Source organism: Acomys minous (assembly GCF_964271855.1).
Source record: "Acomys minous genome assembly, chromosome: 13".
In the NCBI taxonomy this organism is placed as follows: domain Eukaryota; kingdom Metazoa; phylum Chordata; class Mammalia; order Rodentia; family Muridae; genus Acomys; species Acomys minous.
Genome location: NC_140495.1, coordinates 53970054 through 53995386, shown reverse-complemented (window position 1 = coordinate 53995386; position 25333 = coordinate 53970054). Strand labels below are relative to the sequence as shown.

General features: G+C 41.9%; 1 protein-coding gene across 4 annotated transcripts in view; it reads left to right on the top strand.

Annotated features, from left to right (window-relative positions):
- Positions 1–25333, top strand: part of LOC311581044 (interleukin-1 receptor-like 1) — a 50956-nt gene that overhangs the window by 12762 nt on the left and 12861 nt on the right. Inside the window, exons 1-3 of one of the 4 annotated variants that reach the window (XM_084752933.1) lie at positions 7160–7418; positions 24028–24233; positions 24739–24946. In XM_084752933.1, the coding sequence (XP_084609059.1) occupies positions 24173–24233; positions 24739–24946 (269 nt within the window). In that variant the 5' untranslated portion in view covers positions 7160–7418; positions 24028–24172. Of the gene's footprint in view, positions 1–7159; positions 7419–10386; positions 10884–23100; positions 23307–24027; positions 24234–24738; positions 24947–25333 lie in introns of those variants that run through there. The other 3 variants (XM_084752936.1, XM_084752935.1, XM_084752934.1) reach the window with 3 other exon arrangements.

Below are 25333 nucleotides of genomic sequence, written 5' to 3'. Positions count from 1 at the left end.
AATCTCTCCTCCCTCCCCCTTCCCCTCCCCCTCTCTCTGTCTCTGTCTCTCTCTCCTCTCTGGCTCTGGGACATTTGGTCTTGAGTCACTTCTCAAGGCTGTGCTGGTTTTGTAGGGACTTATCCATGACTGTTGTTTGTTTTGGATGCTGGGAACCCACAGCAGAGTCTCACCCACGCAGCAAGCACCCTGCCACTGAGCGTCTCCCCAGACACAATGTGCTTGAAGTGTCAGCTGTGGGCTTGCTTCTTCTGTGTTCTAGATTCTGCCTTGACACAGTGATAATGGTCTGTGTTCTCACTCTGTGGACTGGAGGTGACCATCATTTGCAGTCCGCAGAACTGAAATAGACGTGTGTGTGTGTGTGTGTGTGTGTGTGTGTGTGTGTGTGTGTGTCACAGCAAGTGCTGACAGATTGATGGCACAAGCACATTTGATGGGATATATAAGTATAAACTGAACATTCCATTTTTTGAAATAGTAAATCCAGAGGAGAGGAGTGAAGGCCACCATCTTCCCCTTGTAGCTGGGCATTGCCAAGAGTTTGTGACTCTTGGCTTTTAAACATGCTGTATCGAGTCTCTGTACATGCGTATGCACATGTGCTGTACACAGGTGTGTTGTATACATTAAGATCACAGCAGAAGGTATCTTTTAAAATATTTGCAAATCCTGTAGCTTTACTGAGACACAACTGACGTGAAAAAGTGAACATGTCATAAGGAAGCTATTGTCACAATGATGAGACGGAACACACATCAAGCTGAGTGTTTCCACATACCTTTGTGAGACTCTTCCCTCCTGCGTCTCACCCCTACACTCGTCATTGTGCGTCAGTCGGGATTTCCCAGAGCTTTCTATACTAGGAGCCGCGCTAGCGTGTTTTCTGCCTCATCTGGCTCTTTCATCCTCGTAGATATTTTGAAATTCACCCCCTGCCAGGTTGCATATGTCACTGTCGTCTTTGCTGTTTATGATCTTTGATAGTTTCTTTTGAACTCTTGTAGGAGCTTAATAGTGTCACTGTCCCCCCTCTGCCATCGCTCATTTAAGTCTTCTTCCTTTTTTCTGTTCAATAACAAGCTGGATGGGGACCGATCACGTTTAGTGATCTCAAGAAGCCAGTTTAGGTGTCATTGGATTTCCTTCATTGTTGTTCTGCGTCCTCTTCCCTTTTTCCTGTGAGGATGGTATTTCCTCATTTACATTCTGTAGTTCCTTAGGTGGCAGCCAGGGTCCTCCCTGGCATCCATCCCTCTCTCGACCCCAGGCAGGCAGTGCTGGGCGTCCCCCTCTTCATTGCATCGTGTCAGTGTTGATGCATGTAGAGAATGTGTTTTAATTTATTCAAATTTTCCTCATTTCTTCCTGACTTCTCCCAGCTGGGTATTGGTCAATGCCCTATTATTTAGTTTCTGAATGTTTTCATTTGTATAAACCTTTATGCTATTGATTTTGTAACCTAATTTGACTATTGTCACATGGAAATTATTAGACGGAGAATCCTGTGTCTGTAACTGTCGATGTCAGTTATGTGGCCTTGGGGACAGTGTTTTTAAATCTTCTGTATCCTGGCCATACCAATTTTCCATCTCATCTAACAATTGTTGAAAGATGAGTGTTAAAATGTCTGGCTGTGATTCAAGATCCCTGTATCTTCTCTTGACTTTTCAAGTTCTTGTCTGCTGTTTCAACACTCTAAAATCAGGAATAAAATATATATGTTTATCATAGTCTTAGGTAGATTGATCCTTTATCATTATTTGGTGGCTCAGGATATATATATATATATATATATATATATATATATATATATGTGTGTGTGTGTGTGTGTGTGTGTATTTATCTTTAATTAATATACATAAATTAAACACATGGCATATTTAACCATATTATATTTCTTATAATATATTTTATTATATTATATTAGGTGTATTATATATTTATAATTTATTTATATATTTATAATTTATAATATACTTAAGTTTGCTGTTTCAGCACAGGAAAGAGTATGGCAGGTTGCAGGCAACAAATAATAGAGTATTTCTTTCCACTATTAAATGAGTTTACTTCTGTCAAATACATAGGACAGGCACATGATAAGAGCATGCTTTATCTCTTCAGAGTGGGCCAGATAATCTTTGCAGAGTGGTGGAACAATCTCTAAGAGCAGAGTCTTTCTCTGATAACAGAAACCCCAGTGCTGCCAACTTCCTGATGCCACAGATGTCACAAGGCCCACTGAGCAGGAGCAAGAGCTGAGCTTCTGATCTTGTGGTAAGCACAATAAAGTGGAAAGGAAGAAAGAAAGAAAGAAACAAAGAAAGAAACAAAGAAAGAAACAAAGAAAGGAAGAAAGAAAGAGGAATCAAGCCACCCATCCTAGCAGGAATCCTGGCTTCTACATCTGTAGATCCACAGGAAACTCAGCTGTGTAGGGTGAAAGAGGGAGGGAGGAATGTGAAGATACAAGTGAGGGGATAACAATCTAAATGTAATCTGAATAAATTATTTAAAAATAAAAAAATAAACTACTAAGAAAGAAAAGAAAAGAAAATCAGCTGTTGATTTACATTGTAACAAGGATTTCTTGCCACAACAAAGATTAATTTAAACTTTAGCAGCCTATTTGGTAAACATGAGCATCTAACATGGGTCCCAGCAGTCTGGAGTTAGAGTGAAGTAGGTGGTGTTTCTGCCTTGGGGTTTATCTCTGAGGGTTTGAGTGGACCTGGAGAATTCACACTTGATGACGTGTGAGTCGGTCCAGCCACTCCACTGAGCCTCTCAGGATGAGCTTCGTGGAGGGTGAGCAATTCAAGAGAAGAGAGCCTGGTTGGTGTCATATAATTGTCACCACCCAGGTTGGAGGAGGTCAGACATTTCAGCTTCTATTGGCCAAATTGACCTGCCTTGCTGCAGTGTGTGTGGTGGTGGGTGGAGGGTGGTGGGTCCTGGTGGATGGTGGTGGGTGGTGGTGGTGAGTGGTGGTGGTGGTGGTGGTGGGTGGTGGGATCTGGAAGGAACAAGCAGGAAAACGCACCTGGAACCATCTCAGAGGCTTGCTGCCCATCCTCTTAAAAGCAGCTTTTAATGAATCTAAGAACAGGCTGAGACAGGATCTTGTTAAAATGTGGAAAGATTCTGCCAGTTTCAGAGAAATCACTCAATCTAAAGAAGTCTGTATGTTTTCCTCCCCTTCCTCTCTGTTTCCTTTCCCTCTTACCTTCTCTCTCTGAGATAGAGAGTGCAATAATAAAAAAAATCAGATTAAGGTTATTTTTTCCAAGCCCTCAGGTCCATTGAATGTGGCTCCTGTCCCTCACACCCACATGAAGTACCTATGGTGACTCACTTCCAACAGCACTTTTTGAGCTTTGGATGATGATGGGGGAATAAAGGTGGAACCCCAGGCTTCTTGCCTGGTTGTAAAGTTTTAACTCATTAAAGATGGAGAAGGGAGTCACTGCACCACAGCCTTTCCCTCTGCAGATCAAGCTAGCAAATAGGAAGTCACTAATGACAGCTGTTCATCCAAAGCAAGGACAGCCAGCGCAAGTCCTGATCCTGGAGAGATGCACCATTAGGGAACTGTGACAGCTGTGACAAGCTGTGAACTTACTACTCTGTGTACATAAAGTAAAGCTGAGGTTTTATTCCTTGTTGGAGGTTCTAGGAGAAGGTGCCATCAGCTGCTGATTTTCAATGCACCCACCCTACACCCCTCCAAAAACCCACAGCTTATCTTTGCCTTTAGGACATTTCATCTTGAGACACTTTTTGCAGTCTGTGCTGTTGTTGTGGGATTGTGTCCCTGACTGCTTTCGTCCTTGGGATGATGATGATGTGTGTGTATGTGTGTGTGTCTGTGGAGGCCAGCTTACAGGGAGCTAGCTCTTTTCTTCTACACATTGGTCCTGGGGATATAGCCGTGTTTGTCAGCTTGGGGACAAGCACCTTCACCCATGAGCTATCTGACCATCTTCAGAAACACCTTTGATTACATCTGTTTTTGTCAAAGAGAGTTTGCTTTAAGAGGTACAGTTCTGGGGAGGGAGTGTTAGGGTGTGACTGAGGGGAGAAGGGGCAGAGCATCAATAAGCCTTTAAAGCGAATAACAGAAAAGAGCTATAGTTTTTTACAGTGGATGGAAAATGAAGGTGTATCAGACTGGGTTGGGGCAAGACCTTCTGGCCTGAGGAGACTTTCCAAGGTAGCTCGGCTAGACGCTCCCTGTGAGGTGGATGTGACGTAAGCCTTTACAAATAGGCACATCCAAAGCCACACAGGGCTGCTTAGGCCTCCCAGACATTTCTTTTTCAGTATGATCTTTTTATTGCTGGCCCCGGAGGACCCCAACATTGGTCTCTCTGGGTCTGATGAGAACATGGAAACTACCACTACTCATTTAGATAGTACCAGAGACGTAAGCGTGAAGGACTGATAAAGACTGTTCTAAAGATAAAGAACCATGGCAGAGATGGGCCACGCTCTTAAACACTGTTCTTGTCATGCTCACATGACATCAATGGTATCAAGAGACTGAAGTTAGGGTAGAGCCATAGGCTGACCACATCAGTACTGAAAAAAAGTTTCCCTCACGAGGAAAGATTATCATGTTAGCTTGCTCTCTGTTGATGTGATAAAACACCATGGCAGACAGAAACCTGGGAAAGAAAGGGTTTATTTGATCTTACACTTCCCTGTCAAGTTCATCACTGAGGGAAGTCGGGACAGGCCCTCACTCAGGAACATGGAGGCAGGAAGTGAGGCAGAGGCCAGAAAGGAAGCAGCTTAAGGTCAAACTCTCCACATTTGTTCAGTCTGGGTTCTTATGCAATCCAGGGCGACCCTCTAGACAGGTGGTACCACCCACAGAGGCCGGCTACTTCCACCTTAGTCACTAAATGAGAAGATGCCAGAAGGTCTGTCCACATGCCAGTGTGACAGAAGCATTTCTCATGTGAGGTTTCCTCTTCCCAGACTATTCTGGATTGTGTCAAATTCAAAACAAAACAAAACAAAAACCACCTATCCAACACAACTATAGTTTAGAAATAATCCACTCCAGTTTTTAAAAAAGGATTTTGATTATTGTAACTATGTTAGTTTGAACCCCAAATTTACAGACTTATGACATGTTGTATCCCCTCTGCCAATTGTACAGTGTTGCATCCTGTGAGACCAATAATGTGCCCCATGCTTGTGCTTTGGTTTCTAGGAAAACTGTTTTGCATATCAGGCAGTGTGTGGTCCCTGCCTGTCTGCCTGTGTTTCCTCAATCTCTAGCAGTGGGGAATAAATGGTAGGTGACCCCATAATGTCACAGCCCACATGGAGCCTGTGCAGTAAGCAAGCAGCTGGGCTCTGCTGCCCTTCGCTGGTATCTTTTTAGCTTTTCTCATGATGGCATAACTCCAGAGTACATCTGGCTGAGATGGGTGTAGCTGGTTCTGTGACACAGGACAAAAGTAAAGGAGAGAGATCAAAAGCCAGGCTCTACCTCAAGCTTGTTAGGACTTGCTGGGCGGTGGTGGCGCATGCCCTTAATCCCAGCACTTGGGAGGCAGAGGCAGGTGGATCCCTGTGAGTTCGAGGCCAGCCTGGTCTACGAAGTGAGTCCAGGACAGCCAAGGCTACACAGAGAAACCCTGTCTCTGGGGAAAAAAAGAAAGAAAGAAAGAAAGAAAGAAAGAAAGAAAGAAAGAAAGAAAGAAAGAAAGTGACCAGATATGACTTCTGCTGAGTTTTCAAGAGCTCTGCCTGGTCAAACAAGTCCTAAAGGTGTGTTTTCATTTGCTTCGTTTTGTTTTGGTTTTTTGAATGTCATTGTGTTATGCCTAAAATTTAAAGAGACTCCCCAAATAGACCACCCAAGAGCAGAGTCCAAATGCAATGGCAAGGAAGTCTTTATTGCAGATTCGAACCCAGGCCCCCCCCCATGCACTGGCACAACAGATGCAGGAAAATGGCCCGAAGTCTCAACTGAGAGGGTTTTTTAGGTTTTAGACAAAGAAATGGGGTTTTACAGTTTATGATTGGATGACATTTGGGAAGAAAAGGTACAAGCAGGGAGTTACAAGCCTTGGCATTTTGTGATTGGGTAAGAGATATAGGGCAAGTTGGCCTATAGAAAACATTCGTTGAAGCAGTCATGGGACATTAGAAGCTTGGCCTGGCTTCTCCTAATTGGTTTTTTACTATATGCCAGACCAACTGCTGGTCAGCTTGACCAGCAGAGAGTATATATTTGGACTTTCCCAAGGTGAGCTGATTGTGTTGTTTGGGAATATATTTCTGTTTAGGCTAGTTTGTGGTTTTTCTGGAATCTGAGTTCAGCCCTTGGCTGGGATTAACACAAAATGTAGTTTCTTTTTTTTTTTAATGGAGTTTGTTTGGTCCTTATAGTTGCGCCAAATGAAATGTTCATGTTTGAGGCAAAAAAACCACCTTTAGTATTTGTTAATACAGGTTACCTTACAAAGGCTATTTAATAGCAACAATACCCTTTGAGAAATAAAAAACATCCCCAAATTACACATTAAGTAAGAGAAAAACAAAACAAAACAAAGCAAAACAAACAAAAAACCAACAGGTCATACTTAAAACTCACATTCTTTCTCCATATGGGGGGCTTTGGTTAATTATACATCCCTATGGCTCAAAAACTACTAATGTTCAGAAAAACAATTGTGTGAATAATTAAAGTCTGCCTACTTGGTATTCTAGAAGGCTTAAAGTGAATCTCTATGGTCTTAAGTACAAGAATCCGTTTGGAAACAGATGGAAAGAACCCAGTGATGGAGCTTTGGATTCTGACTTTACTGTCCCAGACAGTGTCTTGGGTGAGATAACTATCCCCATAGCTGCTTGGCAGGCTGTGGAGACTGCAAAGGCTAACAGGAGCGCAGCCAGTGCACCAAGAGCTGGGCGTGCACCCTAAGTAACTGACATGTGCCAGAGTCTTCAGGACATTGACACAGAAGTGTCAACAGCAGCACTGGCGGCTGCTGCAGAAATGTGCAACTTCACTCTCAGAGCACAGCTGCAGGGAATTCAAGGTTTCCTGGGCTGGTTTTTCTGAGAGTCCCCACCAAGGAATGCACACTCTAGTTTAGATGGTATGTGAAAGTCCAAGAAGATGAGGTTCAAACTGGAAGTGCATGGCACAGAGTCTCTAAAACAGACAGGAAAGCCAGTAAAGATGGTAACAGCTGTCTCTTAGTTACCTATTAGTCAGTGTCTATCTATCAGTAGCTGGGTTCCTGTATCTTAACTGATAAGGAAGCTGGGAGGTTTTTAAAGATAGGGTTGCTCCCACATTTGCATACAGCTATTAGAGAGGTCACCTTGGAGTGCAGGCAAGTTCTGGTGGTGGGCATCTGAGGAAGAAAGCTTGACAGGACCACAGGGTGATGGTAAGTGCCTTTGAAGAGTTTTTTCTTTTTTTAAATAAAAATAGGTGTATATCAAAAGGAAAAATCTTTTCCAATAAAAATTTAGGTTAAAAATAATAATGACTACAATCTCGGCTAGGTATTATTAATGGGAAAAAACCCAAGCTACAGAGCGATACGGTTGAGACCTTGAACTCTAGTATATGATGAGATTTTGGTCTACGGTATTGAGAAGGATTGGGGTGAAGCTGTGAAAGATGTGCGACCTTAGAGCTCAGTCCATCTAGACGGCACGTGGGTTCCTGAATCATACCTGGGAACCACAGAATTTTAGAAATGAAATAATGAAGTGTTCTTGATTCAAAGTGTTGAGTGAGAGGCTAAGGGATGGGGAGGAGGAATGTGATGCGGTAGGATGGTGAAGGTCAGTCGGCCTGGGCATCAGGGAATCACTGAGGAGACCCACTGTTGTCCTGGTGCCTGATTTGACAAAAGGTGGACAGCCCCTATCTTGCTTCTCTGAAGGTGTCCAGAGAAGTGTGTAACCAAAACATGTCAGAACTGGCCCCAAAACTTTCCCACTGGTCATTTGCTCTTCACTGTCATTTCTTTCAGGCATTAAAAACCAAATAGGAGGTGCATCTCTGCATCTGTTAGTCTCTTATCAGATCTTCAAGGTGCACTATGGTCACAGCACTGCCTTGGTCCTCTTATGAACATCTGGACCCCACCTTGACCACTCTCTATGGATAGTAGCTGAGACTGACAGTTCAGACACGCCAACCAGCATTTAACTCCTGTCCTTTTCCTTGTCCACTACGGGGGGTGGGGGGACATCGGACTCAAGACCTCACCCATGCTGGTCAGGTGTCCTATCATAGTTCCACCTCTACCCCAGTGTTTATCTCCTGTTCTTGTACTTATTTGCAATAGGATTCTGGGCAGCTTGGTTCTCTTTCTCAACTCTTGGGTTCCTTCTCTAGAAAGCCAGCATGCTGTGCTGACACAAAGCTCAGTGGGTGGTTCCTAAAGATGGAGTGGGTGTAGACTCCTTACAGCTGTGGTAAAAGAAACACAAAATGCCGTCAGTGATCATCATTGTCATTGTCCCCTTCCCTGCTATGGCCATGTCCACCTATTTGTCCAGCTATCTGGGTGCTGGGGCTGTTCTTTGAAAGCTCCAGGCTTTCCGGAGTTGTTGAGGGAAGAGTTTACCGTAAAGAATTGACCTACTGGGTGCCTACATATTTGCGTACCCACAGCTCAACAGAAGAGTGATGAGCGGAAAGGGTGTGTTCTTCCAGGTTTTAAGACCATTACTGATTTAAAACATTCACCACACAGTAGTACAAGCCAGTACATGGATGGATTCTGGTCCTTACAAGCTTTTGGGTGTTTATCTGCTTGATTTTTCTTTGTTCAATGTTTGTTTGTTTGGTTGACTTGATCATTCGTTCGTTCATTCATTTATTTGATCTTCTTTCCCTCCTTCTTTCTTCACTCTCTCCTTCTCTCCCTCAGTCCAGTCATCCCTCCTTCTCTCTCTTTCTCCTTCTGGTAATATCTCTCAGTATTTTTTCTTTTTCTTTTGAGACAGAGACTTGCTATATAGCTCAGACTGGCCCTTGCTATGTAGCCCAGGCTGATGTCGAACAAGTGGATCTCATGCCTCAGTCTCTCAAGTACTAGCAGGACAGTGGTGGCTCTTCTCTCTTTATGAATACATACTCTAGGCAGTGTGGATGTAGTTCAGTGATCAAGCACGTGCTTAGCACATCTGATGACCCACGTAACCTCCAGCATTCCAAGGTAAAACCAATTCCAATGAAAATGATAATCTTGTCTCTTTCTGCTTATCTTTTTTTTCTAACTATCTCAAAGAGGACAGATTTTTAAAGCAAGCATCCTTTCTTAAATGACACTGACTTGGATATCCTCCTGTATTGTTTTCTTTTGCTCCATGAAGTAAATATATTTTCTGTCTCCACTCCTGTTTTTATCCTTCATCTCAGTGTCCTTAAAAATATGTTCATGGGCCCCAGTATCCTATGTCTGCTATCCAGAACCTCTACTCTTTCGTCCCCTTTGCTGATGCAAATAAGTGTGATGCTCTGCTTCCCGTCTGGCACTAAGGATTATAATCCACGTAAGAATTAAACAGAGAAACAGCAGAAAGACCCTCAGTACTGTCCAGGGGATCACTAATGATTATGATAAAAAGAAACAAGAGAGGGCATTTAAAAAGAAATCTGCCTGCAACAGAGCTGTAATTGAGCATTCAGAATATGGAGAAGTAATTCAGCTACAGAGTGACCAGTACAAGAACACATGCTTATCTACTACATATGAGCAGAGGGTCTAGGTCCTCACCATGCATGGACCCTGTTGGTGCATCCATCTCTGCAGCATCCCCACCCCCACCCAAGCTGCCAAAGTTTGTTGGATCCATTGGTTTCCTTGTGGAGTTCCTGACCCCTCCAGGTCCTTCTATCACCTAACATGACTCCCTGTGGTCAACCTGGAAGTTTGGCTGTGAGTCTCAGCATCTGCTTCCATCCCATGCCTGGTGGAGTCTCTCAGAAGACCTCTATGGTAGTCTCCCTTACTGCTACTTCTCTTCAGCTGCTTCTGGTGTCTATTCTGTTTGCACACCTGAATGAGAATTAAGCATCCTCCCTAGGGTCCTCGGTGTTATACAGCTCCTTTCCTTGTGGGCCCCATAATATGGTGCCCACTTGTTGATCACTTCCCCCTGGCAAGAGCAGCCCTGCCAGGCCACAGAGGAAGAAGATACAAGAAGTCGAGATGAGGCTTGATAGGCTGGGGTGAGATGATAGAGGAAGAGGGCTTCCTCTTTCTGAGGACATGGGGAGGGAGGATGGGGCTGAGGCAAAGTGGGTAGGACCAGAGGTGACAAGGGGGTGGGCTACACTTGGATTGTAAAGTGAAATATTGAAAAAACACCATACTGATCCCTGATAGAGATTGGACAGGCCAAGGTTGACCAGCTGAAAGTTCCTGGGTTTTAAGTGCTTGTGGCTCTGAAGCTTAAATGAGGATTTCCATGCATTGAGTAGAATTTCCCTTCTGTCCCTTGCCACAAGTTTTAAAACCTCACAGCTTGTATAATGTAACCATTCAGCATCCACTTTTAACTTGGACCAGTGTGAATCCTTCATGCAATAAACTGAAAAGAGCCAATTTTTTTCCATCATTCAGAATATTCTAGAACTTACTTAAAAATACAGACCTTTGTCTAAAATTTTCTTTGGTTTCCACCCACTACTTTGGAGTGCAAGTGCTCAGGACTCAGGGAGTTGACCTTGATGACCTTCTGACTTGCTTTTATGTCTCCACCATCCCTTGCTTTGCTGGAGCCACAGGGTACCACTGACTCTCATCTCTGCCCTGGCCCGCTGGGGTTCGCTAACACTCAGGAGGAGAATTTTACTGCATGGAGACAGAACACTAGACGTGAAGCAGGAGGCAAGTCTGCATTCTGATCAAACCCCGTTTATTGAGAATTTTTACAGAGTTTATATAGGCACAGAGGCCTGGGTATTTGCGTAAGCAAGGGTTGCTATGGATACCTAACTCTGGAATGCACCAGCAGGTAGGTGTCTACCTTTACAGCTGCTATAATTACAGGAGAGAAATTCTAGGAAAGTCATGAAGGATCTGGTTAGTCAGGAAAAAACTACCAGAACTGCTGCTTGCAGGCAGCTGGCCCTTAATCTGATCTTATCAGTAGTCTCACTGGAAAAGGAGTAGCTCAGGGGTCTGGAATGACCAGCCCTCACAATAAACCATAACAGGTGTCTAACTGCCGACCTACAACAAGGTCAGCTAGTTTCTGGTGAATGGCAGACTTCTGGAGAAATAGGAACCTAGGTTCTGACTGGATGGCTGAACATTGGCCATGTAGCCCGTCCCCAACACATCTCTGCGATGTCCTTCTCCAGCAGGGCTCCCAGCTGGCCTGCTCCTCTTGTCTGGACTGTGCTTCTGTTGTTTTCTTAAATCCACCTTCCTAGGTAGCCTCCTCAGGTCATCTGTTGTAAAAATTACCCTCTGTACCTGTCCACTTTATCTTTCTTCCTTAAATGTACCATGAGCTAAATCTTTTATAAATACATTTTACTTACTTATGTTGTCTGTGGTCCCTTTCTTCTAGGGTATGAACTTTGTGACAGCAGGGAGTGTTGTAGTCCTCTGTTCTGTCTGGTACGTTCCTGCAGCTCCAGTATCTGAAACAGGGACCTGTGTCTAATCCACATAGCCGACTGAGGTTCATCAGGTAGCAGTTGAAAGCCTGTTTGATGCAGAGTTGATATGTTTCCCTGTAAAAACTGAAAAGGCCTGGACATCCTCTGAATTCTCCTCATGACTGTTCCTTGGGAAGCCCCTCAAAATCCAGATGCATCTGTTGTACAAACCTAGCAACTGAGTTTAATTTCAAGTCCCCATGTAAAGGTGGAAGAAGTGAACTGACCCCACAAGCTATCCTCTGACTACCCGAGTGTGCTGTCACATCATTACAATAGTAATGATGAACCATCAAAAACACAAACCAAGACAATTCTTCCTACAACCGATCTTTCTTGGAGTTGTTAAGAGTCTCCTGTTTCCTCCAGGGCTGTGACAAGGGGCAATAAAATGCTGTGCCATCACTAGGAGACTTTTTTCATGTTGTGACAATCCCACGATCTCCTATCACACGTGTGGAAGAAAACCTCTGCCCACTTAGCCACACCCAGCACATACTATGTTTCTTCTTCCCAGGAAACAGACCTTGTCCCCTCCCCCTCTACTGCAATGGGCCATGGCTTCTAGTTTCCATGTTGACACCCTTTAATCCTCATTGCTCAGTGTCACATAAAGATGGAGCTGTAATTCTGTATTTGGTGTCTTTTGCTTGGGATATGTTGGAGGAGAATTTGATTTTTAACTTTGAAATGATTCCGTAGTTTTAGACTATGCTGGTTTGTGAGACATCAATTCATCGTGTCCCTAGGAATTCCTTCCTTATATCACTGACTACTTGTACTTTTTCTTTACTGTCCAGTTGATAATTATCTGAGTAATTTTCTTTTTTTATTAATTTACTCAGATTACAACTCAAATGTTAGCCCATCACTTGTATCCACCCATTCCTCCCACCCTCCCTCTTTCACCCTATTCCCCTCCCCTAGGTCTGTGACAGAAGGGGACCTCCTCCCCGACCATATGGTCACAGCCTATCAAGTCTCATCTTGGTAACCTGCTTATCCTTTCTCTGAGTTCCACTAGCCCTCCCCACCAAGGGGTGGTGGTCAAATATGGGGCACCAGAATGTCTTTTGAGTTTTTAATCTTAGTTGTTCTGATGGGTGTAAGATAGAATCTTAGAATTGTTTTGATTTGCTTTTCTCTGATAACTAAGGATATTGAGCATTTCTTTAAGTCTTTCTCAGCCACTTGATATTCTTCTTTTGAGAATTCTCTGTTTAATTCTGAGCCCCACTTCTTAACTGGGTTATTGGATTTGGTGGTGCTTAATTTCTTGAGTTCTTTATATATTTTGGATATTGGGCTTTGTCAGATGTAGGGTTGGTGAAGATCTTTGCCCAACCTTATTGCTGTTGCTTTGTTCTCTTTATAGTGTCTTCTGCCTTACAGAAGCTTCTCAGCCTCATGAGGTCTCTTTTGATGTCTTAATGCTCTGCCTAGAACTTCAAGTACTATATTGAAGAAATATGGAGATAGTGGGCAGCCTTATCTGATTTCTGATTTTAGAGGAATTTCCTTGAGTATTTCTCTATTTATTTTGATGTGGGCTGTTGGCTTGCTGTATATGTCATTTATTATGTTTAGGTATGTGCCTTGTATACCTGATCTCTCCAAAACTTTAAACATGAATGGGTTTTAGATTTTGTCAGATGTTTTTCTCTGCATGTAAGGAGATTATCCTGTAGTTTTCTTCATTCAGTTTGTTTATACAGTGGGTTACATTGATGAATTTCCGTATATTAAACAATCCCTGCATGCCTGGAATGAAGCCTACCAGATCATGGTAAATGATATCTTTGATGTGTTCTTGGATTGGTTTGTGACTATTTTATTGAGTATTTTTGCATCAATTTTCATAAGAAAAATTAGTCTGAAATTTTTTTTCTTTTTTGGGTCTTTGTGAGATTTAGGTATCAAGTGACTGTGGCCTCATAGACTGAGTTTGATAATGTTAAAACCATTTCTATCTTTTGAAGTAGCTTGAAGAGTATCTGTATTAGCTCTTCTTTGAAGGTCTGGTAGAATTCTGCGCTGAAACCATGTGGCCCTGGGCTTTTTTTTTTTGGTTGGGAGACTATTAATGACTGCTTTTATTTCTGTAGGAGAAATAGGACTATTTAATTTGTTTGTCTGATCTTGATTCAATTTTGGCAAGTGGAATCAATCAAGACATTTGTCCATTTCCCTTAGATTTTCAAATTTTGTGGCATCTATACCTTTGAAGCAGGATCTTGTGATTCTTTGTATTTCTTTAGTGTCTGTTGTTATGTCTCCCTTTTCATTTCTGATTTTGTTAATTTGGAAAGTATGTCTCTGCCTTTTAGTTAGTTTGGCTAATGGTTTGTCTATCTTGTTGATTTTCTCAAAGAACCAGCTCCTGGTTTTGTTGATTCTGTAAATTGTTCTCTTTGTTTCTAATTTATTGATTTCAGCCCTGAGTTTGATTATTTCCAGACCTCTACTCCTCTTCAGTGTTTCTGATTCTTCTTTTCCTATGGCTTTCAGATGTATTGTTAAGTTGCTTATATGGGATGTTTCCAGTTTCTTTATGAAGGCACTTAGTGCTATGAATTTTTCTTTTACCACTGCTCTCAATGTGTCCCACAAATTTGGGTATGTTGTTCCCTCATTTTTATTGAATTTCAGGAAATCTTTTATTTATTTCTTATTTCTTTCCTGACCCAGGTGTCATTAAATAGAGAGTTGTTTAGTTTGCTTGTGTAAGTAGGCTTTTTGATATTTCTGTTGTTGTTGAAGTCCAGCTTTAGACCATGGTGATCTGATAGGATACACGGTATTATTTTAATCTTCTTATATCTGTTGAGGCTTGGTTTGTGACCTACTATATGATCAATTTTCAAGAAGGTTCCATGGGGTGCTGAAAAGTAGGAGTACTCCTTTGTGTTTGGGTGAACATTCTGTAGATATCTGTTAGATCCATTTGATTCGTGACATTGGTTAGTGTCATTATTTCTCAGTTATTTTCTGTTTCTATGACCTATCCTTTGGTGAAAATGAGGTATTGAAATATCACACTATTAATGCATGGGGATGAATGAGTGGTGTAAGCTGTGTTAATATTAATTTACAAATGTGGGTGCCCTCATTTTGGGAGCATAGATATTCAGTATTCTGATGTCATCTTGGTTGACTTTACCTTTGATGAGTATAAAGTGTCCTTCCTCATCTCTTTTGATTAATTTTTACTGAAAATCGATTTTTTAGATATTAAAATGGCTTCACCAGCTTTCTTCTTGCTTTCACTTGCTTGGAATACGTTTTTCTAGCATTTTACCCTGAGGTAATGTCTATCCCTGTGTCTGAGATGTGTTTCTTGAATACAGAAGAATGTTTGGTCTTGTTTATGCATCCATTCAGTTAATCTGTGCCTTTTTATTGTAGAATTGAGAGCATTGATGTTGATGGATATTAATACCAGTGACTGTTAAGTCCCTTGATTTTGATGTTGGTTACAGTAGAGTACTTGTGGGGTTATGTTTTTGAGATAGTGTAGTTATTTATTTCTCAGGTAATTTTGGTTGTAGCTTGTCACTGTGGGTTGGAAGATTCCTTATAATAACTTCTGTAAGGCCAGATTTGTGGATAGGTACTGTTTGGATTTGTTTTTTTGTGAAATATCTTATTTTCTTCATCAATGGTTATTAATAGTTTTGCTGGATAGAGTAGTCTGGCCTGGCATCTGTGGTCTCTTAGATTTTACAGGACCTCTGTCCATGCCTTTCTGTCTTTTATGGTCTCTGCTGAGAAGTCTGGTGTAATTCTGATAGGTTTGCCATTATATATTACTTGGCCCTTTTCTCTTACTGCTTTTAATATTTTTCTTTTTTCTGTATATTTTGTGTTTTGATTATTAAGTGACAGGAAGATTTTCTTTTCTGGTCTATTCTATTTGGTGTACTGTAAGCCTCTTGTATGTTTATATGCATCTCTTTCTTTAAATTGGAGAATTCTTCTTCCATGATTTTGTTGAAAATATCATCTGGGCCTTGGAGTAGGGCATCTTCTCTTGTCTCAGTGCCTATTATTGTCAGGTTTCTTCTTTTCATGATGTCCTTGATTTCTTGGATGTCAGGAATTTTCAGATTTAGCTTTTTATTCGATGGTTGCTTCAAATTCTATGGTTATATCTTCTAGTCCTGAGATTTATTCCTCCATCTCTTGGATTCTGTTAGAGAAGCTAACCTCTATATTTCTTGTTTCTTCTCTGAGTTTTCTCATTCCTGTTTTTCTTCTGTCTATGCCTTTATCATTGTTTACATTTTCATCTTCAGATCTCAGATTGTTTTATTAACTTCCTTCATCTGATTGTTTGTATATTCCTGAATTTCTTCCAGTGCCTCTTTATAGGCCTCCAGATCTTGAACTGTTTTATTGATTTCCTTCATCTGATTGTTTGCATTTTCTGGAAATATTTTCCAGTGCCTCTCTATAGGCCTCTTTTATGTCTTCAACCTATTTGGCTGCATCTTCCTGCATTTGTTTATGGATTTTATTCATTTCCTCCATTATCATCTTCAATACTAAGGATTTGAGGTCATTTTCATGTATTTCAATTGTGATTGAGTTCTCAGGGTTGTTTTCTTTTGGATCAATGGGATTTGGAGATGTCATATTGTTTGGTTTTGTTGCTTGTGTTTTATGCTGGCCTTTAGTCATCTTCCTGTCTCTAATGTTGGGAGGTAGCTTCTGGTGTCCTTCACTGGTCGTTGAGAGCAGATTCTTGGTGAGTGAATATAGGCCAAGGGCCCTTGCCTGTGGGGATCAGGGAACTCTTCCCTGGTGCAGGCAGATGATCTGGTTTCAGCTCCAGAAGATTTTGCTCATCACCCTGGGCTCCCCACTGGGTTAACAGAGGTAAATACTGGTGTTCTGCAGCCCCAGGAACAGTTTGAGATAGTGCATGTAGAGCTGGTTATCCTGTCTTTACCTGGGCTTTGAATACCCTGCCCTCGGTCCTTGGGGCTTTGGGTCCTAGGCTTGGATCACCCTAGAGTGCCTGAAAGTCTGTTGACTTTTACTAGTTGTTTAGGTTTCTGCCTGATCCATTCAGGCAGTGAGGCCTAGGTTCTGGCCGCCAGGGAGAGAGCAACTTCTGGCTTCTGATTGTTGTTGTTTGGCTAGATTTCTGCCCTCAGTCCTACCCAGCCTCTCCTGGTAGCATGAGAGGCCCTCCTGGGCTGTGGAGCCTTGCTACATGAGGTTAATTCTACCAAATTGCGCAAGAAATATCCTGAGGTAGGTTGCTAGGTTCTTGCCTGGTCTGTTCAGCGCATGCACCTGAGGCAGCTCAGTCCCACTGGGTTGGGGTGGCTGGTTATTTTTCTGTCCTATCTCTGCCTCAGGCCTTCCTGACCATCTGAGTCATTTTTCAGATTTGATATTGTGAATATGGTTTGTTTGTGGGCATCATGATTCAATTCTCAAGGAGTTAAAGTACTGAGAAACTCTGCAGAAGTTCTTTTTAGCTATATTATCTTGTTCTTATATACACTTCATATATATCAACATACATACACTTTATGCCTGATAAGTTCCCACAAATGTGTAGACTATGACCTCATCTCATTTCAGACGTCACCCTGTGTATTTCTCATATCCTGCTTTGTAGATAATTGTCCTCTCACCTACCACACTAACTGATATTTTGTAGTTTAGAAACACCACACTTGTGGGTTGCACAGTATATTTTTTATGGGTGACTTCTTTCATTCAGTCTAATGTTTCTTCCATTAATTAATGTTAACAATTGCTGATTTATTCTTTCTTATTGGTTCAATGAACACGGATGGTTGTTCATACACATACTGTGAAAGCTGCAGCATGTATGCTGTTTATTACATAAACTAAGTCACTGTGGACATTCACGGAGCAGTTTATGTGCATACATTTAATTTCTCTTAGACTAAGGCATAGGGGAATTCCTGAGTCCTACAGCAAATTATTTCATTGTATTGCAGCCACGGTGTCACTTTAGACTCTCATCAGCAGTACATGTGCAATTTCTGAGATCCGTGATTGCATACAGCTGTGCCGATACTTGGAATTGCCAGTCTTTTTAAAATTGGATGTGAAATAGAATTCTAAAGTGGTTTGATTATATTAATGTCTGTGACAACTGATATTTCTGAATATTTTCCATCAGTTTGTTGTCAAATGATGATGTTTCTCTTATGTTAAATTTCACTTTAGATATTTTTCTCATTTTTGAATTGACCACTCCATTTTCTTTATATTGGCCTTCAAAAGAATTCTGTGAATTCGGGTACAAATCATTCTTCAGCTATGTATATTTCATTTGTCAGGAATTATGGGTCAGCACATTCAAATTTCAATATCTTTTGAAGACAATCTTTTGAGACAATCTCACTTTGGCAAAGTCCATGTTACTAAGTTTTCTTTCATGATTAGCAGAGTCATTTGTGTGTGTCTGGTTTAAATTCATTTCTTGTTCTAAGTTATAGACATTTTGTGTTCTAAAATACACTTGATTTTTATATTGTGTATGAAAATTGAAACCTTCCCACATAGATAGCTGATTTTTCCATCATCACACGTTGGAAAATTGTGATTTCCCCATATACTTGTCTGTAGACTTTAATGAAATGCCAATTCCCTCTCTGTTTGAGTCATTTTCTGGGTGTTCCTTTCCAGTCTCTGACCACTGTGTGTAAATCTGCAGACACTACACTACTACAGTTATTGCAGCTCCATATGGAGAAATCTTAATGTCAGGTTGTGTAAATGCTCCAACCATTCCTTTTTTTGGAAACAGTGTTTTGGATATTCTAAGTACTTAGACTTTTCATGAGAATTTTAGAATTCCCCTAAAAAGCAAATATATATACACAAAATCAGTTCTGATCTGGGAAATATCATAGCCACAATGACCTTTTACGCAGAGGAAGATGCACCTGGACTCAATTAATATATGACAAATTCATATCCCAGATAGCTAGCCACTAACTGCTCTGAGGTCTGAGTGGCTCTTATTTATGACTTAGTCACTGCACATGTGCAAAAGCTTAAGACTGCAGGAAGTTTCTCGAGTGACTGCCACCCAACTCTTCTCACCACACAGCCTTGTTTTCTGGCTTCTTGCTGATGACTTTTTCCTTGGTCACAAGTTCCTCTTGAATCTTCCCAGGGCAACTTGGGCCTGACTTAACATGATTGAGAAAAGAAGAGACAATACTCAGTAGAGGAGAGGTCACTGGGTAGAGGTACATCACTCTATTGTGATCTACACACCAGGGCTTGAGTATTCAGACCCAAAACGCTTCCTGCTTGGCTGTCTTGTCTCTTTAAGGTGTATTTCACATGTTTAAATAACTTTGCCTTCTAGAGCTCATATTCCAGTGGGGGGATTAGAAAATGAATAAATACTGCTCAAAATTAGGATGTTAGGAAGTGGCAAATACTCCAGAGAAAGTGTGAAGAGGATCAGGAGATAGGGAAGGGGCTATTCCAGTTTGAAGTTGATGGGCTTCATGAAGCAGAAGCAGTGCAAATGTCATAACTTGATGTACAGGTGATCAAATCATGGTACAATTACACAGTTCGATGTTATTTATCCATTAAAAGGAAAAACTCCTAACCTGTGCTCAACAAGGAAGATCCTTGAAAACATCATGTTAAGTGAAAAAAAGCCAGACACAAAAGGACATATTGCATCACTCTACTGATATGAAATATTCAGACTAGGCAAATACATGCAGACACAGGATGGGTCAGTGCTCGTGTGGGATGAGGAGGAGGGAGGAACAGGGAGAGTGTGTTACAGGTACAAGGTTTTGTTTGGAGGTAAAGGAAAGGCTTTGCACTTAGTGTTGGTGTCCGCTCAGCACTGCGAAGGCACTGTCAGCGAGTTGTGCCCTTTCAGCTGCTTCATTTCATAGTATGTGAATCTACCTCAAAATCAGGAGCAACAAGAGACAGGGAAAGTGAGGTGGCTCAGCATGTAAAGGCTCTTGTTGCCTCACCTGACAACTTGAGTTTAATCCATAGAATCCACCTGTTGGAGAATTCTTGTGTGAGATGTTCTGTGACTTCCATGTGGGTTCCTCTGTGCCTTCATCTCACACACACACACACACACACACACACACACACACACACACCTAAATACATGCATAAGAAAACTATAACCAAAGAAAATGAAGGGAGGAAGAGCAGGAGAGAGAAGGAGATGATGGAATCTCCAGGTGTGCAGGTAAGTTTTTTGTTGTTATTTTGTTTTTTAATCTGCTTGAAACAAACCTGGGAAGAGAGAGCTTCAAGCTGCCTCCATTAGACTAAAGTGAGATACTTTAATTGTTATTTGATATAAGAGGGCCCAATGCACTATGGGTAGTGTTGTCTGAAGACAGGTGGGTTGGGGCTGTGTCAGGAATGAAGCTGAGAAAGCCAGGGAGTTAAAGCCAGGGAGCAACATTCCCTGTTAGTCTTTGTTTCAGCTCCTACTTGCCAGCTCTTGCCTTGAGCTCCTTCTGTGATGGATTGTAACCTGTGAGCCAGACAAACACTTTCCTCCCCACAAGTTGCTTTTGGTCAGAGCAGCTTCATCGCGGCATCCGAAAGCTCGCCAGGGTACCAGGCTGAGCTTGGTGTGAAGGTCTGTCTTAGACCCAGGTTGGAGGAGAAGAGTTGGTCCATGGGTAGCTGCAATGAGGTGTCCTGTGAGATGAAGCGACAGTGACAGTGGAGTTGCCTAATACCTCTAAGTGACAGAAAGACACAGGACCACAGAGGTGACAGGTAGCATCCTACCACTAAGTCCACGTGGCCATTCTAGGATATTGGCCTTTCCTCTTGCTAAAGTGGAAGGGTTCTAGAGAGTGACATGACTTGACTTAGATTCCTAGGGGTTCTCTGGGGTCAGCGCATTCAGAAAAGCCCAATGAGGCACCAGGAAACTCTGATAGCACAAAACCATCAATAAAACACAATCAAAGATGATGCTGTGGATGAGGAAGGTGGGAGTGGAGGTAGGGGACATTGGCGCTAGGATAGGCTCCATAAGTGAAAATCGGTGACTCACTCACTGGGCCAACTCTCTGTCAGATGTGCGGTGGAAGGTGGATCATGATGAGGAATTTCGTTCTAAGTTAATGAGGGCGTGCTTATCACTGATACAGGAGAAGCTGTAGAGAGGCCAGCCCTCATGGGGTGCAGGAGACAAGGCTGGAGGACACCAGGTGTTAGGTTCTGCAGGTAGGAAGCCTCTACTCTTTCAGTTTGTTCTTCTGATTGCTGGAGCAGAGAGGCAACTGCAGCAGAAAGAATAGCAGGAATCAGCAGAGCTTGAGTGGCCTGGAGAAGGTGAGTCAAAGGATACAGGAGAGGATGTGCATTGCCTGTGATGACAGGCCAGCACTGACAGCGCCGCACACAATTCATTAGGAAAACAAAACAACCAAACCAAACCAAACAACCAATAAGCCCTAAAAGATAGTAAATATTATCTTTAATTACAGGAGGGCAAAGTCATCCATTCTGTAATTATTCTGGTAAGACCTCCTGAAAGGTATGGATCTGTTTATATATAAAGGTTCTTAATGTGATAAATAAGTCTCCAACTCCTATGGTGGACTTATGATGAAATCAGGGTACTGGCAGGCCACTCAGGAGGATTACAATGTTTGTAATTTAAAAATAGCTGCACTGTTGGCCAAGTCAAATGAATAAGCTTTGCATAAGATCTGTTACACAACATGCCAGTGCTGCAGTTCAGATGAAAGGAACTGACTGCTCTCCCACAAATACCATAGGGGTTTCTCTTAATTTACTTCATAGTAGAATCAACGAACCAGATGATAAATAGACACACATACAGGTTCATAACTATAATCCCCAAACAGGGGAAATGGTGCAAAAATCTTTTCTATTTTAATTAGTTGATTTTGAAAAGATGGTTAATTTGAAGACATTATAAAAGAGCATTATTGAGAAAAATTGGCAGATGCTGGACAGATTCTGATGGACTTGGCTTCTTTATATCTCCTGTTTGGTGCTTTGATTGGAGGCCCTCCTTGCTGTGATGTCCCTTGTGTTGCTGTATTCTCTGTATTCTCAAACTACTGCAGTCCATGTCTACAAATCAAAACTGCAGCTAAATGGCTTATTGCTCCTTGAAGAACCTGGGAAAGGGAAATATCAACTTTAACAACTCAGTCTCGACAATATCAGAAAGGTTTTGGCCATGACAGTTTCTCTTTTTTTACTTGACCCAAGGAAAAACCAAGAATGCACACACACTCCTTTTTTCCTCCAACAACTTGATTTTAACCCCAGCCCCAACTGAGTGAGCTTGGTTAAATTATTTAAGCAGGCTGATTTTAACGGGAGCACCAGATGAAGTAGTCTTCAGTTTTGCACATACTCATGTTGAGATTCTGATAATAAAGATCAATAGTAGAAAGGAACAGACTTAAGGTCAATGCCAGCAAACATAAGGCTTGGCATTTCTGCCCTGTAGAGTGTGTCACCAGAGCCCAAGAGCCATTGGGCAAAGAAGAGATGTTGGGAGCAGCGCCCGGCACTATGAAGGAGCAGTAGAGAAATGGTCCAAGCTTCCTTCTTAGCTAGCAGCATCCCCAGCCTCACTTTGGCACCTGGCTCAACTTGAGTTGGTGGCTAATCCTTACAGCCAGTCTGCCTCAGCTCTGATCTCTTCTTGTTGTGTTGTGTGGACCCCTCTACTTTATCTCTGTGCCTGCGGGTCCTTCTTTGTACAGTGGTGAGAATACTGTGGCATTGGTTGTCTTTGGGAATGAAGAGCAGATATAGGTGAGTTACAGACTGCTGCAGAAGGCAAAAAGGAGATTCTGCGTCAAGATGAAATTTGAATTCTTTTTCTACTGGTGCTAGTCTCATAATACAGTCGTGACAAGGATGTGTAGTAAAAATCAAAAATCAGCCATTAACATTGGTTTTATGTGAAGCCCCAAAAGAGGATGACCTCCTTGGAGGTCCCCTTGGTTATTTTCATCCCAGCTGAGAGTCACTAATGAAAATCTGAGGTGCTAGACTATGCTTCAGACTGAGCCTGCTGTGCTGTCTCCATTATAGACCATCTCTCAGCACCTACGAAACCTGATGTCCTGCACCCTCCCCCACCACTGGAGTTTGTGAAATTGCCCACACTACAGAAACTGTTTGCCCCACTGACCACTGTCAGCCAGAGGTCATGTCAGGGAGTAGCTGAAGGGCAGCCTAATGTGTGCTGTCATGTGGAACTGAATGTTAAGACACAGGGGAGATAAACAGCATTGTTTATCTCAGCAGGAATGACCCAGCAAAAAAATGGGAGGGGGGAGGGCGATTTCATCTGTCCACCCCCAACGGATTATAACATTGTCTTTGTGCTTAAATATTTATGTGGTAAGTTTAAGAATTCTTCGTAAGTGACACAGCAGCATTTTTGAACAAGTCATGGATTTTGGCTAAAATTCAAACTTCATGGTGGGTGGGGTAGAAGGATCACAAGACATCTGTCTGTGTATTTAAAATGAAAGAGGGAGCATGCCCACATGGGGAGTCTACAGAAAAGAGGCACAGGAGCTTCAGGTGCTGGGGTGTAGGCTCCCTGGCCCAGCCTGTTCTCTCCAGCCCTTCATTTGGGGTAAGAAGCAAAAAGGGCTGCAGTTCAAAGAGATGCGCTCTCTTGAGACTGCTAAGGTTTTCATACTCACTCCTACCTGTGCGATTTCTGTATCCCTCCCCTGATGGTTGAAGGGGAAAGCTACAATAATTGATTCTTTTTAAAAAGGGGTTTATTTGTTATTCTCAGACCTTCGGCAAACCCCTGTGGCTTCTGAGAATGAGCTGCAAGTGACCAGTCTTTGAAAGTCAGTGAAGAGCCTTGGATGGCCTCTTGGCTGATGCTGTAGCTCAAAATTTCCCCTCCTTGTTCCTCCTGTGGTGGCTATCTGTCTGCGTGTCCTGGAATGTACATCAACAGGCATGTGCGTGTTGCCTCCAGTCTGCTACATGCCTGTGGTTTTGAATAACACTGTTTTCTAGCACTTATTGGATTTTATGGGTCTACTTTTTTCAAATGTAAACATTTGTTTTCTTTCCTCTTAATTTAGTTTCTTTGAGAAAGTTCTCAAGAAACTGGTAAGATGTAATTGTGAAAAAAATCTAGTCATTGTGAGGACTGCTGTAGGTTTCCAAGTTTATTAGAATTGAGTGAAATTCTGCGCACCTGAAATCTATTATTATGCATATGTGAACTTAATAAGTATGTGTCAATTGGCTGTCTTTTATGGTCTTTAGAAAGTAAAAAGTAGGACAAGATAAATATTTTACTAATGATTTTTCATGTGTTTTTTTTTCCGTAGCTACATTGATCTCTCTTCTGGATCTTAAGTCAGACAACACTCTCCAGCCTCTTGTGAAGACACAATTACCATCCAGTGCCATTGATCCATCAGAGTGACCTCAGCAATCAATTACCAGCACGTGACTGTGACTGACAAGCCGAGAATGGGGCCTTGGGCTTTGGCAATTCTGACCGTTCCCGTGTATTTCACAGTAACGGAGGGCAGTAAGTATTGATTCTCAGATAAGTGGTATGTTTTTTAACTTAAGCAATTCTGGGAATATTTTGCCTCATTTAAGTTGTTTGCTGTCAGTTGTTGGGGGCTAAATCTTTTGCTAGAAAAATTATTTCCACTTCATTCATTCTTTGTGGTAAATCTCTCAGAAGGAAGTGAGTAGATCAGTTTTTTGAGTTATATAAATCAAAATGCAAGAGGCACCTGCATATGGGAGCCATTGCAGGCTTCATCAACTGACAATGTGTTCAGGTAAATAGATGTGTTTTCCTCTAGGAGTGAAGGGAGACATTGGCTCAAAGTGATTGCTTAATCTATTGCACCAAGTGGCACACGTAGTAAAGGCTTTTAATCATTAACTTATTCTTTCTCAAAGCGTTACAATATATGATCCCTTTGAAAATCTAATCCTGAATAGAGCCATTTAGCTATATAAAAGAACTGTGGGCTTTTTGCAAAGTCATTTCAGGATCATGCTTGTATATTTATTTGTAGGTAAACGATTCTTTGGTCTAGAAAATGAGGCTTTAATTGTGAGATGCCCCAAAAGAGGAGGCTCCCTTTACCCTGTGGAGTGGTACTCAAACACAAACGAAAGTATTCCCACTCAAAGAAGAAATCAGATCTTTGTCTCAAGAGATCGTCTGAAGTTTCTCCCAGCCAGAGTGGATGACTCTGGGATTTACACTTGCATTATCAGAAGGTATTGTTCAGGAAACTATTGTAAGCCTGTGGCTGCTCCTCTTTCATGAATAGTTGGTAGCCCAGCTATCTTTACTTTTTCTCTGCTCTGACTCTCAGTAGAATGCTTAAATCAATAAAGTGATTTGAACAAGAAAGGACAAATGAGAAGACCTGAAGGGTGATGGGCTGTTGAATATATAACAAAAAGATATATCATTTGCAGCCTGATTAGAAAAATGCCCAACTTTTCTAGTAACCCATAGAATAAAGTGAGTAATCACTCACTGTTGTCTGGTAGTAAGTACAAATTAGCATACCAAATGGAAGCCCAGACATTTGGCATCACAAAGAGGTAGACTGTAGAGACAGACATGGTGTCTATGTCTGCAGATCCCTTAGACTGAAT